Source organism: Acomys minous, assembly GCF_964271855.1.
Source record: "Acomys minous genome assembly, chromosome: 1".
In the NCBI taxonomy this organism is placed as follows: Eukaryota; Metazoa; Chordata; class Mammalia; order Rodentia; family Muridae; genus Acomys; species Acomys minous.
Window position 1 is genome coordinate 61,894,052 of NC_140483.1, and position 25,300 is coordinate 61,919,351.

At 47.2% G+C, this 25,300-nt stretch overlaps 1 protein-coding gene across 1 annotated transcript in view; it reads left to right on the top strand.

The window, feature by feature from the left end:
- Positions 1-25,300, top strand: part of TMEM163 (transmembrane protein 163) — a 176,635-nt gene that overhangs the window by 137,825 nt on the left and 13,510 nt on the right. Inside the window, exon 5 of the mRNA XM_084793665.1 lies at positions 7,845-7,941. Within this exon, the coding sequence (XP_084649791.1) occupies positions 7,845-7,941 (97 nt within the window). The remainder of the gene's footprint in view (positions 1-7,844; positions 7,942-25,300) is intronic.

The following is a 25,300-nucleotide window of genomic DNA, read 5'->3' on the forward strand; positions in this document are numbered from 1 at the left end:
AGGCAAGTGGATCGCATGGGCTCAGTTGCCAGCCAGTCTAGACAAGTCGGTGGACTCAAGGTTCAGTGAGGGGGTCTAGTCTCAAAAAGGAAGAGAGTGGATGGCAGAAGAAGACGCTGAGATCAAACTCTGGCCTTCACATGCAAATGGATACACACAGACACACACACACATGAACATATTATCACACGTATTTTTGTTTTAATTTGGAGCCTTGAGTGACCAGTGTCACACATCATGAGGACAGAAATGAAGACAAATGTTAAAGGAGAGGAGTTAGATTAGTGTGTTCGCTCTTGCGAGCAATGCCAGCCCTGAGGAGGCTGACACATGTGGGCTGTCTCAAGTTTAAGGCTAGCCTGGACTACACTGGGAGTTCTAGACCATCCTGGGCTATAGTGGGAAGCTTTGTATTAAACAAACAAATAAACTAAAATGAAAGTACTATACCAATGGAAGGTATTTCTAGAACTTTCCTTCCTTGAGAGTGGTGAGCCCTCAACCATAAAGTTATGTTTGTTGCTACTTCATAATTGTAATTTTGCTACTGTTATGAATAGTAATGCAAATAGCTAATATAAGACCCAATGGGGTCATGACCCATAGGTTGAGAACCACTACTTTAGAGCAATAGAAGGCAGCAGAGCTGAACTTCTCAGCATTGTTACTCAATAGCATATTTATTTCTATGAATTTTTTATCTATTATCTATCTATCTATCTATCTATCTATCTATCTATCTATCTATCTCTATCATCTATCAATCTATCATCTATCTATCTGTCTATCATCCATCTATTATCTATCTATCTATCTATCTATCTATCTATCTATCTATCTATAGATGTATCTTTTTTATTGAGACAATATGTCTTCTGGAGTACATCATAATAAACAGATAGATATTCATAATGCTTAATGATAGATTCCAGATCACAGCACTTCTATTGTTATGCACTAATCATTTCTGTGCGTTGGAATGGAGCACACTCCTAATTGTTTTGAAATGTGGAATACATGAAACAACAGTTCCGTAGCACCGAGACGCAGAAGTTGTCTCTGTGTCCTGCACCCCCCTTGGCTGAGCTCTTCTCATCCCCTCTTGCTTTCTCTTCCCCTGGCCAATGCTCCTCTCTGTTCTGTCAGGTCAACTTCAAAACAAACACAAATTCAATCGCCCAGCTGCCAACTGCACTGATGTACCTTGGTCACTTACACTCCCACTTTGTGGCATATTAGAGGTCCTCATCTAAGGAAAATCCCATGAACATTCTTCTGTAGGAAGCTTTTTCCTTAGGGAGAGAATCCCAGAGATGACTCAAAGCAAATGAACGATTTAAGCCGATTACTTTAACTGCTATAATCAAGTAGCTTGGAAACCTTGGAGAATGAGTTACTACAGTGATGCTGGAGGAGTGTGTGTGTGTGTGTGTGTGTGTGTGTGTGTGTGTGTGTGTGTGTAGCAAAGCCATTGACTCCACTCACCAAGGCACACTAGGAAGCATTCATACTGAGTTACTGAGTGCTTGAGCTAGACATGTATGTTTGGGGGTAGGTGTGTGTGTGTGTGTGTGTGTGTGTGTGTGTGTGTGTGTGTGTGTGGTCAGTGTCTTCTTCCATCATCCACCTTAAATTTTTTTCTTTTCCATATATGTGTGTGTAATGTGGTATGCATGTTGGGGGGCACAGGTATAGGGGGCTGAGTGTGTGCAGGTGTGTGCCGAGGCCCTAGGTTGACATCAGGAATCATTGTCAAGCACTCTCTTGATTTACTTGTCAAGGCAAGGCTTCTCAGTCAGACTCAGAGCTTGCAGATATGCCTGGGCTCCCCAGCAAGATTGCTCTGGCGTTCCCCGGTGGCCACCACAACCATGTGACTTCTATGAGAGGTCTGGGGGTCCCAACTCAGTTCCTCCATATGTGGTCAGCACTTAGCTGAGCCAGCTCCCCAGCTCCACATCTTAGTTTTGGAGACAGAGTCTCACTCCGGACCTGGAGCTCATTGGCTCAGCTAGACCAGCTGGTTGGAAAGCCCAGGGATCCACTTTTCTCTGCTCCCCCATGGGTTCCGGGAGACCAACCTGACTCTTCATGTTTGCAAGGCAGATGCAGTTATTTCTAAGAAGCACTAGACAGTGATGGAGCCAAAGCAGCTGCACGTTCCTGGCTTCAGCTTGAGTTAGTGTCATCGCTGCTCAAAACTGGTGGAGAACACAAACAGGTCACAAGGACACCTGGTCTCTTGTGCCCTTCCTCCGAGAAAAGGTGCTGCAAATGACCTCGCCTTGCAAATGAGACTTGTAGCTGAGAGTAAGTGAACGTGAGTGATGATGGATGATACAGCTGCCCACAGGCCTGCTGGGAATCTGCCCCTTGTTTGCTTCCGGTATCAGTCTGCTCCCTTTTCTCCATCACAGGCCAGTTCTGAGCACGAACTGTGTGGACCATCTCCAGGTGCAAATTAAAAGTCAGCGAACTCATGGACCTCCGCACGGCTGTGACAGGTGTTATCCTCCGGCCCCCACGTGCTCCGCTCTAACATCGCCCTGCCCCTCGCGCTAGCAGAGGCAGCATCTCATGCCCCTGCCGCTTTCTTTCAGCAGTTTGTGATTCACCTTTAGGCAGCAGGGGTCTCTGGAAGTGTGCTGCACTGCTCTGAAGGCCCTGCAGCTTCTGGCCGATTCTAAGGGATCTGGGGGATGCCAGCCAGTGTGTGGGAAGTCCGACTTCCCCTGAGGACATTGGCTAATCAATCTGGTTGACAGTTCCCACCCAGCTCAGCCCTCCAGCCATCCGTATTCTGGGATGAATTATCTCAGTCAGTCATTGCTGGCTTTCATTTTGGCTTAAAGTCTATGGGAGAAGGGGCTGAGAGCCTGGCTCAGTTGATAGAGTGCTCGCTTAGCATGCACAAAGCCCTGGGTTCCGTTCTGGCCTCACATACACCAGGAGTGGAGATGCATGCACATCTGTCGTCTCAACACTTGAGAGGTGGAAGCAGGCAGGTCAGAAATTCAAGGTCATCCTTAGCTATATATTAATTTCAAGACCAGCCTTAACATCTATAGAAACATAATAAAATCTATAGAAGAAGAATGATCAGCCCTGATGGGGCAGGTGCCTTGGTTCAGGTAGGGCATACTAACTGGTAGTCTTCTCCTGTGGGACGCCACAGTGTGGGAGGGTATGTGGCCTGTCACAATGGAGTGATGGATAGGGCAAGTTAGGTCCAGCTATGCTCAGAACAGTCGGTGCCTTAGTGGGATCTAATTATCTTACTCCATCATGTTCAAAGCTGCAAGGCTCTGCAAGGCTTCAGATGCCTGTCTATACAGCTCAGCTCGGCACAAGAGGCTCCTTAGTGGTGACCCTCACTCGCTTCTCTACCCAGCTTCTCAGCTAGGACCCAGCATGGCCTCTTCCCTCTGGGCAGTTATCATTTCTTGAAAAAAAAAAAAAAGAAAGCTCTCAATCTGGGTGCTGGTGACTCCCGATGTATATTCCCACCTGGATGCTTATCTGCATCTAAGCTCCTACCTCCGTGCCTTCTCATATGTGGCTCAGTCGGTGGAGTGCCTCCGCAGCACACACAGAGCCGTGGGTTCCACCACCAGAATCACATAGACCAGGAATGGTGGTGCACACTTCTCAGGCCTGCATTTGAGAGGCAGAGGCAGCATAAGGGTCAGAAGTTCAAGGTCATCCTTAGCTACATCAGGAGTTCAGGGCCGGCTTGGGCTACATGAGACCCTGTCTCAAGATAATAAAATATGTCTATTTGGATGTCTGAGAGAAATCTCTAACTTAGGGTGTCAAAATCTGAGCTGTTGATCCTTCCCCCCCCCAACACCCACTCTTCCTGAGGTCCCCGTCTCAGGGTAGAACGGCCCCATCAGTCCATTTTCCAGGTTCTGAGGCCATGAATCATTCTCGACTTCTGTTAGTTTGGGAGCATGGTTAGCAGAACCTGTCCGCCGCACCTTGGCAACAGCTCTCAAGCCGGAATGTCTCCAGATGCGCGCCTCGAAGCTTTACCCTTCTGATCCCAACTTGCTTGGTCCCAGCCTCACCCGGCCTGGGTATTGTATCAGCTTCCTAACCCCTCTCTCTGTTTCTGTTTTGCCAAAGAGAGTGCAGTCCTGCTAAAATATACCCCATGCCCTCATTTTAAGCCCCAGGTCCCAGTGGCTTCCTCTTCTATAGACGCCATACTGTATAATGGCTCCAAGGACTCATAGGGCCCAACCCCCACTCCGTGTCTCTCCCTTTATGCTTTCATTCCCTCTCTCCCTCCTCTTATAGACTTGTTATTTCCCCGTCATGTCAGGAAGACTTCCATCTCCAAGTGCTGTCTTCCTTCTGCCTGGAAGGTTAGTCCCCCAAATATTGGTACTTTTTGTTCCTGAGAACGGTTCCTGACACCAAGTGGGTGTGCAGTGTTAACAAGATGAATGAAGGAATTCTGATGTGTCCCCAAACTACCTTTTCCAGGATACACTTGCTGCTCTTCTTTCTAAATGAAATTTTGTGTGTGTGTGTGTGTATGTGTGTGTGTGTGTGTGTGTTGGATGTACCTGTTTGTGTGTATATGTGCATGTAAGTGTGGGTACACACATGAGCTTGTGTGTGCTAGTGTGGAGGTTAGAGGTCAGCATCCAATGTCGTCATCATTTTCAGCTTATTCTTTGAGTCGGGGTCTCTCACTGATTCGCCGGGCTAGCTGGCTGATGGATCCCGGAGTTCATCTGAGACTCTACTTCCCTACGGTGCTGGGGTCACAGACTTACTCTGCCCCTCCTGACTTTTATGTAGGCGTTGGGGATCCACACTCAGGTCATCACGCTAGCATGGTGCTAAACACTTTATCCTCTGAGCCATCTTCCCGGCCCCCATGGGCCCCACAATTGAGTTCCTTTTGACTTGTTCCCAGTCGCTTGCTCTCCCCTGAGAAGTGTCCTGTGAGAGTTAAGTCTTCCTCTTCCTACTTCCTGAAGAAGAGACAGTGACTTATGTGTCACACTCCGGTGCTCAGCAGGTCTCTTGGCATAAGTTGGACCTGCAGTAAGCAAATACTTCTCAACCGTGGCCAGTGATTAATAGGTGGATCCGCGCATACAAGCACAGTAGGCCTGCCGGGAAGAGGGAGAGCCAGGCCACTTTCCTGTGTGCTCCCAGCAGGCTGCTCGCCACCAGCTTTGTGTATCATCTTTGTGTATCTGCTGGGTATGTTCTCGGCAGAGACCAAGAGCGGGTTTGTGGCAATGCACTCAGAATTTCCTTCTAGCAACTTCTCTGGTGAAATGGATTCTGGCAATGTGCGGGACACACACACACACACACACACACACACACACACACACACACACACACACACACACGGGTCCCATGGGAACCTCAGGTGAGCCACTGGTTGGAGTTTACATGGAAGAGGTGGTGGATATTTGCTTTATTGAAGGGTGGTAGGTCATTTGTTTTCTTTACCTCAGGAAGCTGTCCAGGGTGTAGGCGGGAGTGAAGAGGAGTGTGTGTTCTTTCTGGAGACCTGGCTCCTCAGTACCCCTTTCACTCAGCTAGGCTTCTCTGTGCAGAAGGCCCTGTGTGTGGAGGGAGCCAGTTTCCCTCAGCTTATCAGACCTACAAACAGTCCCTGACAAGAGAAGAGGGCGCATTTGCTGTTTGCTTCTGACTCAAATCTTGGACATGCTCTGGAGAGTATAGAATGGTGGCGGTCACGTGACATGATGGTCACGTGGCACTGTGAGCATGTGACATGGTGCCCAGAGTCTTTGTTGAATGGCCTGGACACTGGAGGGTCATTAGTTGAATCAGACTGTATTTCTTGTGCTCTGTGTGTTTGTGTGTATGTGTGTGTGTTATTTGTACATGTTCCTATGTGTATGTACATGTTCCTACGTGTATGCACATGTTCCTACGTGTATGTACATGTGTACATGATTAGGCCTGTGAAGGCCAGATGTTGACATCAGACATCTTTCTCGACCTATTTCTACATAGTTTTGTTTACATTTAAAGTTTACATTTTTAAAAATCTGTGTGTACATGTGTGTGAGTTTATATATGCCACATGTGTGCAGGTCACCTCAAAGGCCAGGAGAGGGTACTGGACTCTCTTATGTTGGAGCTACAGTTTGGTGCGGGGTCTTAGAGCCAAACCTGGGCACTCTGGAAGAGCAGGAAGGATTCCTGACTGTGGAGCAAGCTCTCCAGAACCTTTACACCTGATTTTTGAGACATGATCTCTGACTGACTCCAGAGCCCACTGATTCAGCTAGTTGGTAGTACAATCTGGGGACCAAGCTGTCTTTTCTTTTTACGGCTGCTGGGGACCCAAACTCAGAGCCTCATGCTTGTGCAGGAGATATTTTACCCACGGAACCTTCAGTCCTGAGCCCTGGGGGCTCTATTTCTAGGTAGAACTCAATGCCCTGCATGACCTTGAGCCAGCCTCCTAACCCTGCCGCTCTCTGACTTTGTGTCCTTGTGTTAATGAATCACACATCTCCCTCCCCATTCATAAACTGCAGAAAAACAAACACCTGGGTGTGATGAGCCCTCCAGGGGATTTAGGAGCTGACGTGCAGAACTCTGAGTGCCTGAGGAGAAAGCTGCTGTGTAAACACAATATATTATTAATACAATGTTAAAAAATAGCATTGCAGCCTGAGCTATTCATAGCGGCTTTGGGCTGCAGAAGCAGCAGGGCTCTGACACACCGGCCCGAACACTGTTTTGGGATGCAGGGGCTCTGGTTTTTAAGTCTACAGCACACGGAAAAGAAGAGGAAGGTGAGATTTTCTTATGTACACCAGGAGCATAGACACCAGGTAGGCTGCAGTTTGCAAGGTCCAAATTTAACAAACTGCATGGCAAACTTGTTTTGATTTTTCAGTACACTTTAGAGCTACTTTAAACTGTGGCTAGTCTGAGGGCACAGAGTTACAGGTTAGGAGTCCCCTTTCTTTCCTGGGACCCATTGGGAGCAGACAAGTCTGCTTTAGATTCCATGGTGAGAAACTCCCAGGTGGGTAAACTAGTAGAGTTTAGGAATTGGTTAGCTTAGCTAACTAGTTTGTTGGTCGTATCCTCTAAACAAATGCATACAGGGTACCTGCTACATGCTACTGTAGACACTGGGACATGGAAGACATAGATTATTATCCAAGGAACCTTTATGATGATTCAGATTCTTCCCCTCCCCAGTGTGTGTGTGTGTGTGTGTGTGTGTGTGTGTGTGTGTGTGTGTGTGTGTAGAGGCCAGAGGTCAGCCTCAGTCATCTTTGTCTGTCTTTCACCATCTTACTTTCTGTGATGGGGCCTGTCGGGCCCTGGAGCTCACTGGTCTGGCTATATTAACTTCAGGAAGGCCCTGGAAACCCATCCTAGATAAGGAGCTGACAACATACCAAAGACAGGATTCCATCTATGTAGATTAGTGAATGAGCTTCCCTGGGGTTATTTACAGGAGCACAGGTGACTAAAGGCAGCTGTGTCATTGAAAAGCCCACCCTCGCGTAGGTGACAGGTCACAAAAGCTACATGCCAGGATCTCCCTGTACAAACCTTCAGGCAGCTCCACCTAAGGGACTCACTTCTAAGCAATCGCTACTGTTGATGTAACAGTCAAGAAGGGGGCCTCGTGAGTCTTGTTAAGTTTCAGGAGCTTCCTTAGACTTGTGAATTTTGTTGTTGTGGTCTTGTAAGTTTCCTTTCCTTTCTGAGGATTAATGAGCTTCTCTACATGGGGGGGGAGGGGGCGGCAGGGGGGAGGATGGGTTAATTTAGAGGAAATAACTACCCAGCTGTTCATGTTCTTTTTCTTACAGAGCCTGTGTCATCTTGGGGGTGATCTTTCTCCTGTCATCTGTATGCATAGTGGTCAAGGCCGTCCATGACCTTTCAACAAGGCTGCTCCCTGAAGTGGTAAGGTCCTTCTCTCTTGACATTCTTCCCTCAAGTTCCAACCTTGATTCTCGCGCAGGTCTGCTGCAGTGGGTGTGTAAGGGTAGGCCGTTGAGCTGATGGAGAAAGAGAATACTTTTTAGGGGCCAGGAGAACTCACTGCGGAAACACAAATGACACAGCAGAGTGAAGTTCTGGGTCAGATGAGACTTCACGTAGTTGACGTGGTGCTACGTTCTGGGTCCTCCTCCTCATGCCTTTTGAGTAGTTTTAAAGCAGGATGTCTTTATTTTTAATCCAAAAAAAAAAAAAAAAAGTGGAGCTGTACTTATGCAGCTGTGATCCTGCCCAGTGTCCAAATCCATCTAACGATTGCTTGTAATAGGTATTTCTGTGTTCTTTTGCGCCTCAATGTAATATGTAAATCTATTTCCATTAGCTTTCCGAGCATAACCATGTCTAGATATAGAAACTAGAAGACGCAGTCTCCGACAGAGATGTTTCTCACTGTCTTGTCCTCTGGTCATTGCTTTTAATTCTTTCTTCCCTTATCCTTTCTGGCTGTTTTTTGTAGCCTTCACAGAAGGCGGCTGATTTGGTGATGAAGATGCTGACATTGTTACTTTCACATTTGGGTTCATGACAATACAAACGAGACACACTGGCTTGTAGGATGTGTTTGTATTTCAGCTTGACCACAGCATCTCATTTTATACAAGTCAGGATGATTAGGGAGACTGTACATTATTAGTCTTTTGGATGACCTGTTTCATTTGTGCTTATATAATGTTGATATGACTTTGGGGATAAGACCTTGTGAGTTTTGTAAAATTCAAGATCTTTCTCAGACTTGTGAGTTTTGTTGACTTCCTGCAACTTATAAGCTTCTTTTACTCCCTTAAGTCTTAAAGAGCCTTGATCCAGGAGGGAATGTTTGAACTTGGAGGACATATCCATACAACTTGCGGTGTTCTGTTTTTTATAGATCCTATGTCATCTTGGGAGTAATCCTCCTTCCCTCCCTCCCTCCTCCCCCTCTCTGTAAATGTGTGTGTGAGAGGAGGGGGGAATATAGAAAGAGAGAGACAGAGAGAGAGGAAGACAGAGACAAAGAGACAGAGACAGAGAGTTAACGGAAACTTGAAGGGATATTGTACTGCACGTTGAGCAGAGGCATCCAAGTGGCTGCTTCCGTTGCTTTAAGCCATCTCTTTCACAATCCATCAGTGCTTTAACTGTCGTTTATCACCAAAATTGGCCTGAAATTGGTCCTCCCTCTAATCTCTCAGGAAATAACAGGAAGGAAAGGTAAAAACCAGGGTAAGAAGTTTCCTACTGAGGATATTCAGTCATTTTCAGGAGGGGCGCTCTCACAAGAAAACAGTACTGCTGCCTCCGTGTGTAGGCTCTTCCTTATTTAGTGATTTGTAGTCTCCCTATGATCTGCCCCGCTGCTGGAGGTCTTACACCCGCCTGTCCTCTTCGCCATCAAACTTTACATCTCCTGCTCCATTCTGTTAGGATCTGAATCTGCTTAATGAGGAAGGGACCAGGTGTGATTATGTGTGTCATGTGTCAGGCAGCTAACATCCTGCATTTTTTCAGAGGTTATGAATACACTTGAATTTGAAGAAATATTAGTAAGTAGGTGCTTTTAGCACTGTGCCAGTTGACACATTTATTTATGAAGATTTTAAAGATTAATTTCCAGCAGGCATAATGGCATTAGGTAAATGACTTGTCTGCAGGCCTCTGTAGAAAGGCTCCTTGTTTTTCTCTAGGTAGCAGAAGCATTTTTAGCTAGGGGCAGTTGCTCATTTTCCCATGGTGCAGATGCTCTTAGGTGAAGAGCTCTGTGATTTCAATCCTGCCTAACTGTATCAAGGTCAGATGGTTTGCCCATGTTAGGTTTAAGTGGTAAGGAGCCACAGGGTTCCACACAAGATGGGCCCTGTCCCAAGGCTACGGCAATCTTTTTTTTTTTTTTTAAATCAGTTTTGGGGTGAGACTGAAAAACTATACCACTTTGTGGATATTCTGCATATGCTTGGTTTTATTTTTAAGCTTTTAGCATCGTAAAAAGTTAACAAGGAATATTTGAGCTGCTAGCCAAGGCTGCTCTTTGCCAGCACACAGGGCCAGCTAACACCACCAGGGCATAGAAAATTATTTATTTTTAATGCCTGTGAGTGGGAGTTGGGTGCATGCGTGTGTATGTGCGTGTGTGGAGGTCAGAGGTCAACATCAGGTGTTATCCTCCGGAAGGCTGTTTCTGTCCTTTGAGACGGGGCTCTCTCATTGTCCTAGCGCTCATGCCTTGGCTGGAATGGTGGACCACTGAGCCCCAGGGGTCTACCTGTTTCCCCAGCACTGAGATCACAAGCCTGTGTCACCAACCTCGTCACTTGTCATGTGGGTTCTGGGGATCAAACTCAGGTCTTCATGCTTGTAAGGGACGCACTTCACCAACTGAGAATCCCACCATCCCAACTCCTTTCTTTTCTTAAATTAGCATACAAAGCACCAGGTCTCCTCATGACGTAACACACTCAGCGCTGGTTGCTATCCCAGTGCCAGCCCCACTCCCTGTCTTCCTACACTCATAACCCTTTGGACCCTTCCACCTCTTCCACTTTGCTATCACAAGTGTTTGTCACTCTCTCTAACCCTCTCCCTTACAGCCTCTTTCCGCGGGCCTCTCAGGATCTGCTTTCTAGTTTTCTGAACAGCCACGCACACTCACTCCCACATAAATATGCATGTATACAAAGTAGAAGCCAGGATCTGCATATGAGCAAGAACATGAAATGTTTGTCTTCCCGAGCCTAGATTACCTTATTCCCCTCCTCCTTCCCCCCCCCCCCCCCCCCGCCTATTCCATCCATCTTCCTGAAATTTTCATTTTTTAATGGCTAAGTAAAATTCCATCGTGTACATGGACCACAGTTTCATTAGCCATTCATCTGGGGATGGACATCTAGGCTGGTTCCAGTTCCTGCCTGTTGTGAAAAAAGCAGCAATGGCCGTGGATGGGCCCAGGTCTTTGTAGTAGGATGTGGAGTCCTTTGGGTATATGCCACAGATTTTTCAGTCAAGTGTTCTGGTTCCTTTGCTCTGTACCAGGGAAGTTTCTAGAATCCAGCCAGCAATAGGCAGCCTCCCAGTTCCTGCCCTGCTGTGACTCAGGATAAGTGTTGATACACAACGCTTCGTGTAAATTAGATTTTATCAACTCAAATGCCTAGAGAAATCACCCGCGGGCACAAACGGGAGACGTTGGCAAGGTTTACGGTACCCAGCGAACCTGGTGAAAGACTCCAGCCTCCTTCAGAGTTGCTGTGCCAGGGGAAGGAGTAGAACCCTCTGCTGAACGTAAACCTGGCAGGGCTGGGCAGACAGCTCCGTGGGGGAAGTGCTTGCTGAGCAAGCATAAGGACCCGAACTCAGTCCTCAGGTCACTGAAAAGCGGGAAGGCACACCTGTCGCCTCAGCAGTGAGGACAGAAGACAGGAACACCCCTGGGCTCTCTGGCTAGCCGGACCAGTGAGTTCTGGGTTCAGTGAGGGAGTGACAGGGTAAGACACCTGATGTCAGTCTTTGGCACATACACCTGTGCAGAAGGAGTACCTGCATGCATGCATGTATGCATAACACATGTGGAAACTAATGAAAGAGAAACGGGAAGCCTGGTTTGGAGTGAGTGGATAATTTCACATAGACCCACGAAGACCTAGCCACATTCTACAACTTTGTCACGTCTCGTAGGGCCTGGGCCAAACCAGGGACAGTGTTCTTCAGGGCCTCCAGGTGACGAATGTCCCTCCCAATCACACCTCAAATCCAAGCTGCAGTCTCACGTCTGAGCTGCGCCCTGACAAAAACAAGGTCTGGGAGCTGGGTGTGGTTCCACGGGCAAAGCTTGACTAGCATGTGTGAATACCTGGGCTTGAGACCCACGACCACGCAAACTGTGTCTAGAGGTACACACCTGTTTCGTAACCCCAGCATTGGAGACGTAGAGGTAGGAGGGAGGACCAGGAGTGAGGGTTATCCTGAGCTACGCAGTGAGTTCAAGCCCAGACTGATACTAAGATACATGAAACTGCCTTAAAACACAAAACAAAAATCCAAACCAGTTGAGCTTGATGGCGCACGCCTATAATCCCAGCCCTTCAGAGGCAGAGGCAGGTGGATCGCTGTGAGTTCAAGGCCAGCCCAGTCTACAAAGCAAGTCCAGAACAGCCAGGGATACACAGAGAAACCATGTCTCGAAAACAAACAGACAAAGAAACAAAAAATAAAATAAATTCAGTGTGCAGTTCTCAGAGTGAGACTCAGTAAAATAATGGGTTAGTAGTGTGTGTGTCTGTGTGTACGTGTATGTGAGGGTATGTAGTATATATGTCTGTCAGACTAGGGGAGGAGACTAGACATTGTGTATTCTCTGTTGCTCCCCACATTATTCCCTTGAGACTGTCTCTCTCACTGAACCTGGAACTTGCTGTTTTACATCTAGGCCTGGTGGCTAGCAAGCCCTCGTGATCTTCTTGTCTCTGCTTGCCTTACCCCCAAGTACTCTGGTTACTGGTTATAACTGTTTATTTTATTTTATTTATTTTCTTTAATTTTTAATTTTAAGTTTTAATTTTTTTTTTTCGAGACAGGGTTTCTCTGTGTAGCCTTGGCTGTCCTGGACTCACTTTGTAGGCCAGGCTGGCCTCAAACTCACAGCCATCCTCCTGCCTCTGCCTCCTGAGTTTATTTTATTTTTTAACGTAGACTCTGCGATTTGAACTCAGGTCCTCATCTCCCCCCACCCCCGCCCCCCCACCCCCAACCATCTCCCCAGCCCCTAATGGCTCGGTTTCCAACAAGTAATCTGTGTAGCTAGGAGTTACTCAGCTGTGCAGTCAGCTGGCTCTGAACCTCCAGGGTGTCACCGGCCCCTTGGGGTTTGGCTGGAAGAGGAAGTGGAAGAAGCAGCCTGGTTTCTGGGGTGAGCCCCAAAGCAGGCCTATGGGGGTGGTCCTGCAAGGCTGCATGAGTAAAGGGCACAAGGCTCCCTCCACTCCTCCCTTGCAGCACACCTTTGGTTAGGGAGGCAGAGTCCAGAAGAGAGCGCTCTGCAGCTGGGCTCTGTTTGAGCTCAAGAAGCAAGGCTGCAGGTTGGCTGTGCTATGCCATAAAGCCAACACTTGCTTGATGCCAAGCAGTTGTTATTTACTTATTTACAACACAAAAGCAGCTTCTAGTGTTGGATATGTGGTCCAGCTGGTAGAGTGTTTGCCATACCTGGGTTCCATTCCCAGTGCTGCTTACACTAGGGATCGCGGAACATGCCCATAATCCTGGCAACTTGGGAAGCAGAGATGGGAGGATCAGAAGTTCAAGGTCAACCTCAGCTACACAGAGAGCTTGAGGGCAGCTTGAGCTACATGAGATCTTGTCTCTAAAGCAAACAATGAATAAATAAGAAAAAGAAAGAAACTAACTTCTGAACAAAAGTGAGCATGCTCAAGAAATCTGTGCTGGTGGCTACCATACCTACTGTATCTTAAGTTTTTCATTGATGGATACAAGTTGCACATATTGGTATAAATATATGCTGTTTAACACTAAGATGGGGGGCTGGAGAGGTGGCTCAGAGGTTAAGAGCACTGGCTGCTCTTCCAAAGGTCCTGAGTTCAATTCCCAGCAACCACATGGTGGCTCACAACCATCTATAATGAGATCTGATGCCCTCTTCTGGCATGCAGGGGTACATGCAGATACAAAATTATATACATAATAAATAAATAAATAAATAAATAAATAAATAAATAAATCTTTTTTAAAAACCACTAAGATGGATTTTGATTGTTTTACTTTTTATTTCCTTTTTTTTTTTTTCTTTTGGTTCTTTCATTTTGATCATGGGTTGTTTTTAGTCACATCCTGTTTTGGCTCCACCGTACCCTCTCTGACAAGGAAGGGCAGGTGGTAGGTGTTTCATTTTTGCGAAGACATGGACCTTGTAAGCGGAAGTCTGAGGTGGTTCTGTTGGCTAATGGCAGAGTCTGGGTTTGAACCCTGATCTCTTCTGCAGGGCTGCCTCCGGCTCCTGGCTCCATGGGCCTGTGTGTGTTTGCTACCCTACTGGCTACCAGGGCTCAGCCCTCTGGAATGTCGCCTCCCTTTTACCCTCTCCTTCCTCTAAGCAGTGCTAAAGGAGCATTTCCTGGTCTTGCTCTCCGTTCAGTGTCTCCTTGGCCTTCTGAGACAAGAGTCTCATTTGGAGCGTGTGTTTTTTAAAAGGTTCCACGTGGTCTCAGCAAGCTCTCTGAGGCTCATAGCCCTGGCGTTAAAGATGTGAGAGCAGAGGTTCTCATTGTAAACTGAAGTTCCCAGAACAACAAGACATATTACCAGTTGGAGCATGGAATTTTGGGGTAACCTGAGTCTATATTCCTGGGCCAACGTCACTTTTGGCTACAGTACAATCTGTTTCTTATTCCCTTTGGGGTGAAAGCTGTTTTTGCATGGGTATAATCCTGCCTCTTTCTCACTAGAAGAACCTAGGGTAGGTTGTTTAATCTTTTTCTACCTCAGTCTTCTGTTTTATAGAAGGCCAGTATAAACATCACCTTGTTGATAAAGTTAACGACAAGGCATCAGGCTTTGTTTACTATGGAAGCCCTTAAGACTTGCTTAGCTCGAAGCTATTGAGTGGCTGTTGTTGGCTGGAGGAGAGCTGGCTCAGGAAGACTGGCGGCCTTTGATATCTTCAGTGTGGGAGACCAGACTGTATTGAATGTTTCCAGGAAATCCCCTCAGAGCTACTTTCTCTTGGGTATTGTAGCCTGTGATTCTTGGATCCTCCATCAGCATCAGAAATCTTCTACCATGGTATGCTGTCCAGCACACCTCCAGACTTAACTTGGGAATTGAACTGACTAATAATCAGAAAACAAAACAAAAACCCAACAACCGACTCACTTGGCAACGTGCTTACCTTACATGAGCACCTGGAACCCACATTTAGAAAACAGGTGCAGTGGCATACATTTGTCATCTCAGGGCTGAAGAGGGGGAGACCGGTACAAGTTTGGGGCTTGCTGGCCAGTCAGCCTAGCCTTACTGGAGAACTCCAGGCCAGTGAGAGATTCTCTCTCAAAAACAGGTGGATTATGGTCCTAGAGAGGCGGGTCTGGGATAAAGGGAGCCTGTTTGACAATTGTAGCACTGGAGTTAGGATTTCAGCTCGCTGGCTTCCAGCCTAGCTGAGATATGAACCCAGATTAGAGAGATCTTGCCTCAGAGCACTAGGTGGAGAGTCATGGAGGACACCAGATGCCCTTCCTGCCTCTTCATGCAAGTACAGGCAAGTGCACCTATACACACATCTACACAGCCACACACACTCTCTCTCTATCACACACACACACACACACACACACACACACACACACACACACTAACCAACTAACTAGTTAGTTAACAACTAGCTAGCTAGCTAACTAACTAAACTTTTTTTAAAGTTGCAGGGAGCTGGGCAGTGGTGGTGCATATATTTAATCTGAGCACTCGGAAGGCAGAGGCAGGTGGATCTCTGTGAGTTTGAGGCCACCCTGATTTAAAGACTGAGTCCAGAACAGCCAAGTCTACACAGAGAAACCCTGTCTCAACAAACAAAAAAAGAAAAGAGGACACACTTGAGGTTGACCTCTGACATTTACATGCTTGCACACACACACACACACACACACACACACACACACACACACACACACACACAGAGAGAGAGAGAGAGAGAGAGAGAGAGAGAGAGAGAGGGAATAACAGTCGCAGAATATGTCAGTTTTGATCAAAATGTGTTCAGGAAACACAGAGGCTGTGCTTAGCCACAAATGCCCTCCTAGTGAGGCCAGCAAGGAGTCCCACATTGATCTACACAGGGCAAACGAGTTGGATGAGTTGCTCTGAAAGCAGGTCTTGCTCTCCTGATTGTGACCCAGGCACTTTGCTGACAGTACTATTTGTTTACCTTTACTATAAATAGTGTAAGAAGACAACGTGTTTGATTAGACAGGAAAGCCAAACAGTGGGCTAAATATATCAGCCGTTCCCAGAGACAGCCCATAACAGAGCTGTGATGGAAACATGCATGACTCTGTGTGCTTGCCAGGAACATCGTGCAGGGCTCTCGTGGCTTGGGCCCCTGAGTGTTTGTCTCCATCAGCTCTGGAGGTGTGGGCAGGTTGTCCTCTTGGTCTCTTAGAAGAACTGGGAGTTGACTGTCAGCGCTGGTTTCCTTGGAAATGATCCAAGAGTCTTCAGCTGGTCCTCTTCCTGGCTTAGGGGATCTTTGTGATAGATCTGTGAGCAGCCCACCGTTGCTTTATTCTATCTATTAGAATAGGTGTCTTTGTGCGTTCTCCCTCGAAATAGCGTGTTTTAGCTTGGTGTCTCATTAGACCTTCATGGCGTCTCTGAGGATGCTGGAGGCATTAGACCTGCCAGCATCTTACAACAAGACACACTCTTAACTAAAGGGAGACACCTGGTGACTCTCAATTGAATGTGACTGATATGCAATATCAGAGATGCAGTGAGAGGAGCCAGGTTTTTTGGCAACTGCTCAAGGGCTCTCTCTGAGGACCGAGGCTTGCAAAGCCAGCCTCCATGAAGAGCTTCTGAAGATGGCCCTGTTTCCCAGCGGAGGGAATGCAGCCCAGAGATCCCAGCCCCACACAAGAGCCAGTCACTCCAACTTTAGGAAATAAGCTCCCCCCATCCCTTCACAGTGGCCTTGGAGAATTTTAACTTGATTGGCATCATGAAGACCCATGTCGTGGGGCTGCTGTGACAAAAGTGGAGGAAGATATGTTCATTCCTCTCTCGCTGCCAGTCACTGCACCTGGTCTCCTCACAGTCAAGGGGGGATCTGTGTATTTAAGTGTGATATGGTGTGAACAATTGCCTAGTGTGCATGAGGGCCTGGGTTCCATCCCAGCAGCTCCCCCTTGCGCACACGCGTGCACACATACATACACACACACAAACTCACACAGATGCACACATGCACATACATACACCCACATGCACACACAGGCACACATACACATGTACACACACATGCACATAAATACACTCACATGCATGCACACATACACACATACACTCACACTCAGAGACATTCACAAATACACATAAATAAAAACAAAACAAATCTTTAAAAAACAAAAACAAACAAAAAACAATGGTGTTGATTGATGATGGCAGGTTGTAGCTTTGTCACTAGTCCAACACCTCTTTCCTTGGGCAACCCTAATCTCTTGGAACTTGTTTTTCTAACTGACTTAGTGTTTGTTTCTCTGTGAGGTTTTGAGAGTACTTTATCATTTGGAGAAAGAAAAAAATGCTTTGTGATATATATTATATATTACATATTATATATAATATAATATATATCACAATGGCAAGTGGCTAGATATACATATATACACACATAAAAATACACATACATATACAAACATACATATATATGTATATGATACTCACACATACACACACACACACACACATCCCATTCTCTTCCTTACACACAGGATGAGACCTCTGGCCTCAGAACACTTCTGCATTTGGGACTGTTGTTTAGCCAGTAAAGACTCAGACTGAATGCTTGGTTTATTTCTTATGCTCACACTAAGATGCCCACCCATACAGTGCACACAGTGAGTCCTAGTACCACAAAGCAGTGGAGAGTGCATTCCATTCTTGTGGTAATGAGAGCCCTTACTATAAATGCCCTCATGTCGTGTGGGTCCTGCTGTTTTCTTTAGAATATTTGGGCTGTGGCCAAAATATGAGTATTTTCTTACAAAGCCACACATGTGCAGGTTGTTGGAGGAACAGTGGATATTTTTCTCGATGTGGTTTTTGACACACAAGGCTTCAGGGACTCTCTCTCTCTCTCTCTCTCTCTCTCTCTCTCTCTCTCTCTCTCTCTCTCTCTCTCTCACACACACACACACACACACACACACACACATTACTAAAATGAGTTTTGATTACCTCTGGAGTGAAAGATTCTAAGGTGGCTGAAGAGAAACTCTTTTCCCTCCAAGGAGAGACAACATAGGAAACCAGAGTGGCATGGGGGCTTGACCCCTGACCTCTCCCCCTTTCCCCTTCTCTCCCCCCTCCCCTCCTTCCTTTCCTCCCTTCCTGTGTGTGTGTGTGTGTGTGTGTGTGAGAGAGAGAGAGAGAGAGAGAGAGAGAGAGAGAGAGAGAGAGAGAGAGAGAGAGATTAGGGTTGTTAGAGGAAACAGCTGCTAAGGGCTGTGGGCCTTCACCTTCTGCCTCAGGGATGGCAGCTGTGCCCTGAGTTGCCCCTGCCACCAGCTGACTGTCTTTACCAACCCTGTCTTTATTAGTAATTCACAAATACTACAAGCCCCAATCTAGGAGTGTTTTTATGACACTCAAGTAGCCCAGGCTGGCCTTGAACTCCTTATGTAGACAAGGATGCCCTCTTTCCCCCACCTCCCAAGTGCTGGGATTACAGGCATGTGCCACCATGCATGGTGGCTTCAGTTCTGGGCACTGAACTCAAGACCTCGAGTTTGCCAGGCAGGCACTCCATTAACTGAGCCGCATCTCCAGCCAGATAAAGCTTATACCCTGTGTCCCCGACACACACACACACACACACACACACACACACACACACACACACACACAGCCTGTCTTCGTGCTGATGTGTGCAGCTAGCACAGTACAGTAGAATTTTGGAGCTTCTTTGGTTGGTGGGCATGGTGGTTTGTTTCCCCATGTCTTGGAGTTTAAACAGAGAGAAGCCGAGAATCAAGTAGAAAGCCTTTGAGAACTTAGATTTGCTGCCTTCCCGGGGCCTCGTGCACAGGAAGAACTGAGCGTTTGCTGACTGAACAAATGCATGCCTGTTCAAGGCCAATGGCAGGGCCAGGTCAGGCCAGTACTGCCGTCAGGAAGAGCAAGAGCCAACAGCGGCATGCCTGCCAGGGAATCAGACACGCCGCCTGGGATCCCTCGGTGTCCTCGGTGTTGCAGCACGGTAGACTGGCAAAGAAGGTTTGTCTCGGGCCGCTCCCACATTCAAGGCATTCACTGACCCATGGTGAATATGAGTAGATTTGGAGAGAGCTAAATCAGCTGTATGTACATTCATTTTTTTCCTTCTGAGTCTCAGCTGCTCACATTTATACAGTTGTTATTTATGTCTATGTGTCTGTGGATGTACGCCACGTGAGCACAGTGTGCGATCCCCTGGAGCTGGAGTTACAGGTGCTGGAGAGCCATTCAGTGTGTGTGCTCAGAACTGGACTCAGGTCCTCTGGGAGAGCAGCAAGCCCTCTTAGCTGCTGAGCCATCCCATCCAGCTGCTGCTAGCTCTAGCTGCTAGCCTTTAATATTTTTTTTTTTCTTTCTGTTTTGCTTTCAAATGACAAAAGCAATGAAGTGTTCACCCATGGTAGGAGCTGGCAGAGGTGATTTGCATAGAGGTGTGCTTTGTGTTTCTACTTTTCTTCTCCGGGGTCTCTTAGGTATGCAGTGATTTTAGGTTCCGGTCTAATCACATGCTGGGGGGCAATCCAGATTCCTGACCATAACTCTCAGAGCGACCAGCTCATGGGGCAGCCTGAGAGGGTCAGTGTGTGGTAGCGTGACGCTCCAGTGGCCACCTCAGGCTTTCAGTGAAATCCTCTGCTAGCTGTGGTCTGGAGAGGAGTGTGCATATGTGATCGCTAAGAAGGCCAGTGAGCCCACTACAATCGGTTGAAGGACTGAGCCGAGGTATTCCTGAGGGAAAAGGCGGTCATCTCAGGCACAGGCATCAGCATCCTCTCTGTCTGACCACCCAGCTGCTCTGTCTTGTGACTTCTGACTACAGACTCACTACGGTAGCCCCAGCTGCTGCCTCCTCACTGTAGTTGTCTACCATCAGCTGACTTTCCTGGGTTGAACTCTGACTGAGACAGCCAGACGTCACCATCCTGAAGTAGTCCCTTTTAAATGTTTAAGATGAGAGTTGGGGAGTGCCTATCCGTGTAGGCCAGGGTGGCCTGGAATTTATAACCCTTCTGCCTCAACCTTTGAAATGCTGAGATAATGGCCGTGGTCCACCGTGATAGGCTTATTTCTCATTTGTATCCAAGTTAGAACACACACACACACACACACACACACACACACACACACACACACACACACACACACACACACCATAAATAGCCAATTGTTGTAAGGCTCATTATGTTAAAAAAAAAAAACCAAAAAAAAAAAATTAACCTCTTTCCTAAGGGCAACCATTTATAATTTGTCATACATTTCCATATTTCTTTTATATTTAATTTTTATTAGAGCCTACTTTAAAAATATATTAGTTGTATGCCAATATAATTGGTTGTCTTTGTTAACTCATTCTAGAAACTCCCTTACAAATGTGTTCTCAGGTGTGTCTCCTAGGTGACCATTGAGATTAACCGTCTCAGGTTATGTGATGTCATGGTTTTTAGGGACCCCACAGGAGACTCTTCCTTTACATGCTCATGACCATCAGGAGAGGAGGGTGTAGGCAGGTAGTCACCAGGGAAGGAAAGCATGAACCCAGCCAGGTGGCTCACCTTTGTATCCATGGCAACGCTCTGGGATTGGAGCCCTTGGTCCCAGAGATTCACATACTCATATGAGAAAACAGCAATGTGTCTGAAGCCTCATTTAACAGAAGGCAGAATACACCAGGAAGAATTAGCCCAGCCTCTAAGGATGCCCTACTGGCCCCTCGGCCAATCACAGCTCCTTTGCTGGCAAACTGATATCTTCCTCTGGGCTTCCTGTGACCCCGACATCCATCTCAGTTCCATGGGCCACAGGAAGTTGGCACCCACGCTCCTCACTGTACTTGGCAAGGCCTCACCTTTCAGCCTGTCCAGGGCTGGGGTGACTCACTCTGTCGTAAGCCACTAGTAACCCCCAGTGTTCTCTGTTTATTTACTCACTGATCCAATCGTCAGTGCTCGACATCCTGACTTCTGAACGGTCTGATGCTAACTTACAAATTTCCAAGTGGGAACACAGGGTAATTTGTCAATATAATTAAATTGCCATAGGAAGTGAGGCTTGTGCCTGGTGTAATTTCCCCACATCTGAGGGGGCGGGGGAGGGCGGTGACGAAAAGTTCTGAAGACGAGAGTGATGGTTTTGATTTCACCTGGGGCCGTAAATCGATTCTCATGCATTATTCAGCCGCCACTAGCATTGCCCTGGTGGCACTCCGACACATGCAGTGTCAGAACGGTTTGGAATCTGTCCTCATTAGGAAGGCAAAGGACGCCTTTTTGCAGGCATAAGCAAGCGGGCCTCCAGAGTCCTCTCTCCCCACCTCATGTCCTATGAGCAGGAAAGTGGGGGTGGGGGAGGAGGGATTGGCTTTGTAGATCCAGCCTTTGTCTGATGTTAGCAGCTACAGTTCACTGTGTCCCAGAGTTGCAACTGTTACTGTCACCTCCTATAAAGAACAAGGCCTGCATAGGAGGTGACAACTGGTGCACACTATTGAAATAATCCCGTTTTGACAGACGGTTTTCCTGTGAGCAAGGGCATGAATACAAATGCTCTGAGATGCAGCTGTCTGGGGCAAATGGGAGTGGTGCTGAGGAGGCACTGGTGACAATGTAAGAAACTGCTGCAGGCACGTGACTGCTTGGCGCGGCATGCAACCCGTGGGATGCCTGTGCCACAAGATAGCTATGAATGCGACCCAACACAAAAATTCTACCTCACTTAAAACTTGGAGGGTTTTTTATTTTCCCTTTCTTCCCCCCTTTCTTTCCTCTTCCTTCCTTCCTTCCTTCCTTTCTTCTTTGTTATATTTTTTTAACTAAATTGTGTGGGTTTATCCAGCCTGAACTTATGTTTGTTTGTGTGTTTGTTTTTGTTTTGTTTTTCGAGGACAGGATTTCTCTGTGTAGCCCTGGCTGTCCTGGACTCACTTATAGACCAGGCTGGCTTTGAACTCCCAGAGGTCTGCCTGCCTCTGCCTCCTGAGTGCTGGGGTTACTGGTGTGCGCCACCACGCCCGGCTTCCAGCCTGAACTTTGTAGATGACAGATAGTGTTACAATGTCAAGAGGCTGCCCGTGCCTGACAATGTACGAAGATATATGAATGAAGATGGAAGAAGAAGCAGCCAGATGTCCTTACTCTGTGCTGATGGGTGGGAACACTGGGTGAGGGGGACAGCGAGAGAGTGGAGTTCAGCATGCTTGGGGAGGCAGAGGCTCATGGAGACATCTTGATGGCCAAGGTCTTACTCTACGATTGGACCGACTTTCTAAGAGCCCCCATGGAGGCAGTGCAGCCAGGCCTCCACCTCTGCTCCTTTCTCTCTGACTTTTGCTCCTGGTCTCCTAAATGGGCCCCATGATAGTTAATCTTAGTTGTCAGATTGGCAGTATCTGAAATTGACCCATGAGGAGGTCTGTGAAGGAATTTTCAGGAAGGGTTAACTGAGACAGCCGATCTCTCTCAATATGGGCGGTGCCACTCCCTGCCTTCACTTGCTGCTGTTGAGTGCCTCTATGCCAAGGCCACTGCTGCCACCATGAGAACGCAGCTTCTTCAGCTTTCCAATGTAGACTAAAGACCAGCAGCTTGTTAGGAGGCTCCAGGTGCCTCCTTAGCACCAGGCTGGGACTGTGAGACATCCAGCCTTGTGGACTGCAAAGCTCCTGGGTTCTCAGCTTAGAAAAGGTGCAGATGACCACTGCTGTGTGTGTGTGTGTGTGTGTGTGTGTGTGTGTGTGTGTGTGTGTGTGTGCACGTGGCGCGTGTGCACGTGGCGCGTGTGCACACACAATCATTTCTGTTCCTCTGGAGAACCCTAATACAGACCCTATCAGCTCCCCTCATATTTGTTAGCTCCCTGTAGTAACAGTTTCTCCACTGGGAACCTAAGTGGAAAAAGAATGCTTTAAGCATGAGTAGCATGGACAGAATTTCAAAACATAAAAACAAAACAAAAGAACCAAACACCCAACTTTTTATGCAGAGACGTGAGACCAGCATCAGGACCACACAGGACAAGGTGCTGAAACTTAAAGCATCACACATGAGTCTCAGAAACATGTTGATAAAAGAATTCAGATCAAAACATGTGTACTTTGTGGCCAACTGTGTAAAATACAAGAATAGGAGCAATTAGCATACGATGTGCATGAAGTCATAAAACAATTGTAGGGGACTGAGTTGGGGACATGAGGAAACTTCCTGGATGTTTGGGGGAGGGAACTTCCTGGATGTTTGGGGGAGGAAACTTCTTGGGTGTTTTGAGGGTTTATTTATGTTTTACTACTGGCATGATAAGATTGGATCCTTGATATCTTTATTTTGAAATGCTTTATTATATTTTAAGCTATTTAGTGTGGGGTAGCACCATGTGTGCCACCGTGAGAGTATGGAGATGAGAGGGTAGTACATAGAAGTCAGCTCTCTCCTCTCACGCGTCCAGGACTGAGTTCAGAGAGGGTCTGACTTGGCAGCAAGCATCTCTACCCGCCAAGCCAGCTTCCAAGCCCTCCCCGCAGTCTTTGTATTTACTGGGTGTTAATTATAGATCAATAAGAAAATGTAGAGGACAGCACATACCGGCAATCCCAGCACACACAACCCCAGAGATAGAAGCAGAAGGATTAGGGTTCAAGGTTATCCCTTGCTTTATAGTGAGTTTGAGGCTAGCCTGGGCTACCTGTCTCAGAAAACAAAAAATTAGTAATAACGTTTAAAAACCTTAGTCACTAGGTCCATTGGGAGGCAGGACATGCTCAGTCTTAGCCCTGTGACTTGCTGAGTTGTTAGCCACAGATTCCGCCTAGTTAGTTCTTTTTGGCCATTTTCCTGGTCACGGTCTGCCGTCATCCCTGTCTTGTTTTTGTCTACAACACCCACTAGTAGCTCACTGCTGTAAGTCAAGTTGAGAGGGAAAGTCCCCACGTTTCTAAGAAGTGCTGTCCAGGAACACCTCCAGTGGTGGGTGGGTGTGGAGGGCTGGATGGTCAGCCATTCCTTGTGGGAAGGAACAACCAATAGCCGCATTAGACATGTGGGCTGCGGCTAGGCAGTTGAGAAGCTGGGATTGCAATTTCGTTCGTTTTTCATTCAAACTGGTTTTAAATGTAAACCAATGTGTTTGAGAAAATTATTATTTAAAAAAAAAAGTTGGTCACGGTAGTTCATGTCTGCAATCCCAATATCCAAGAGGCTAAAACAGGGTGATACGTGCGAGTTTCCTGCAAGTTCCAAGCCAGCCTGGGCTACATTGTGAGTTCCCAGACAGCTGGGCTATGCTGTGAGTTCCAGGCCAGCCTGGACTATACTGCGAGACCTTGTATTTTTGTTGTTGTTGTTTTGACAAAACGCCTGATAAGAAGTAACTTAAGAGAGAAAGGGCTTATTTTGGCTTACAACTTAAGAGAAACATAGGCCACCACAGTGGTGAAGAAATGATGGCAGGAATTGTGAGCTGGCTGCTCGCATTGTGTCCATAGCCAGGAAGGAGCGGGCAGACAGAAAGTAGGGCCCTGCTACAAACCCTAAAGGCCTCCCATGAGGTCCATTTCCTCCAGCAAGGGTCCATGTCAAAGATTCTACAACCCTCCCAAACAGAACCACTAGCCAGGGACCAAAGTATTCCAATGCATGACCCTATGGGGGCATTTCCGCTTAGACTGCTGCAGACCCTTTCTCAACAACGACTGCAGAAAAACAAAACAGCCCGGCAGTGGTGTCTCATGCCTTTAGCCCCAACACTTGGGAGGTAGAGGCAAGCAAATCTCTGTGAGTTCAAGGCGAACCTGGTCTAAGCAGCAAGTTCTAGGACAGCCAAGGCTACACAGAGAAACCCTGTCTCGATAAAACCAAAACCAACCAACCAACCAAACGATGATAACAACAACAACAACAACTCCCCTCAAAAAAACAAAACAACAGCAGAACCATCTGAAGATAAGAAGGGTTGCATTCAGGTTGCACCTAACTGAGGAGGTGATGTTTTCAGAGAGGAAGGAACAGTGTGTGTAGTAGGGTTTTGTGGACACATCGGACTTCTAGGCAGAGAGACAAGTCTATGCCAAGGTCTGGGGTCAGGAACACACTCTGCAGACCTGAGGCACCAGGAGGAGGTCAGCATGGCTGCAGCAGAGTTAAAGTAACAAGTGGAGGCCGAGGAGCCGGCTCCTTCTGGTAGCTTTGGCTGGGCTTGTGCTTTCAGATCTGGTGATCTGATCCTGTCTCCTGGACACTTCCACTTATCAGCTGAGGTGACACAGGGTCCCAGGATCTTCCAGGAGGAAAGCTAACTGGAG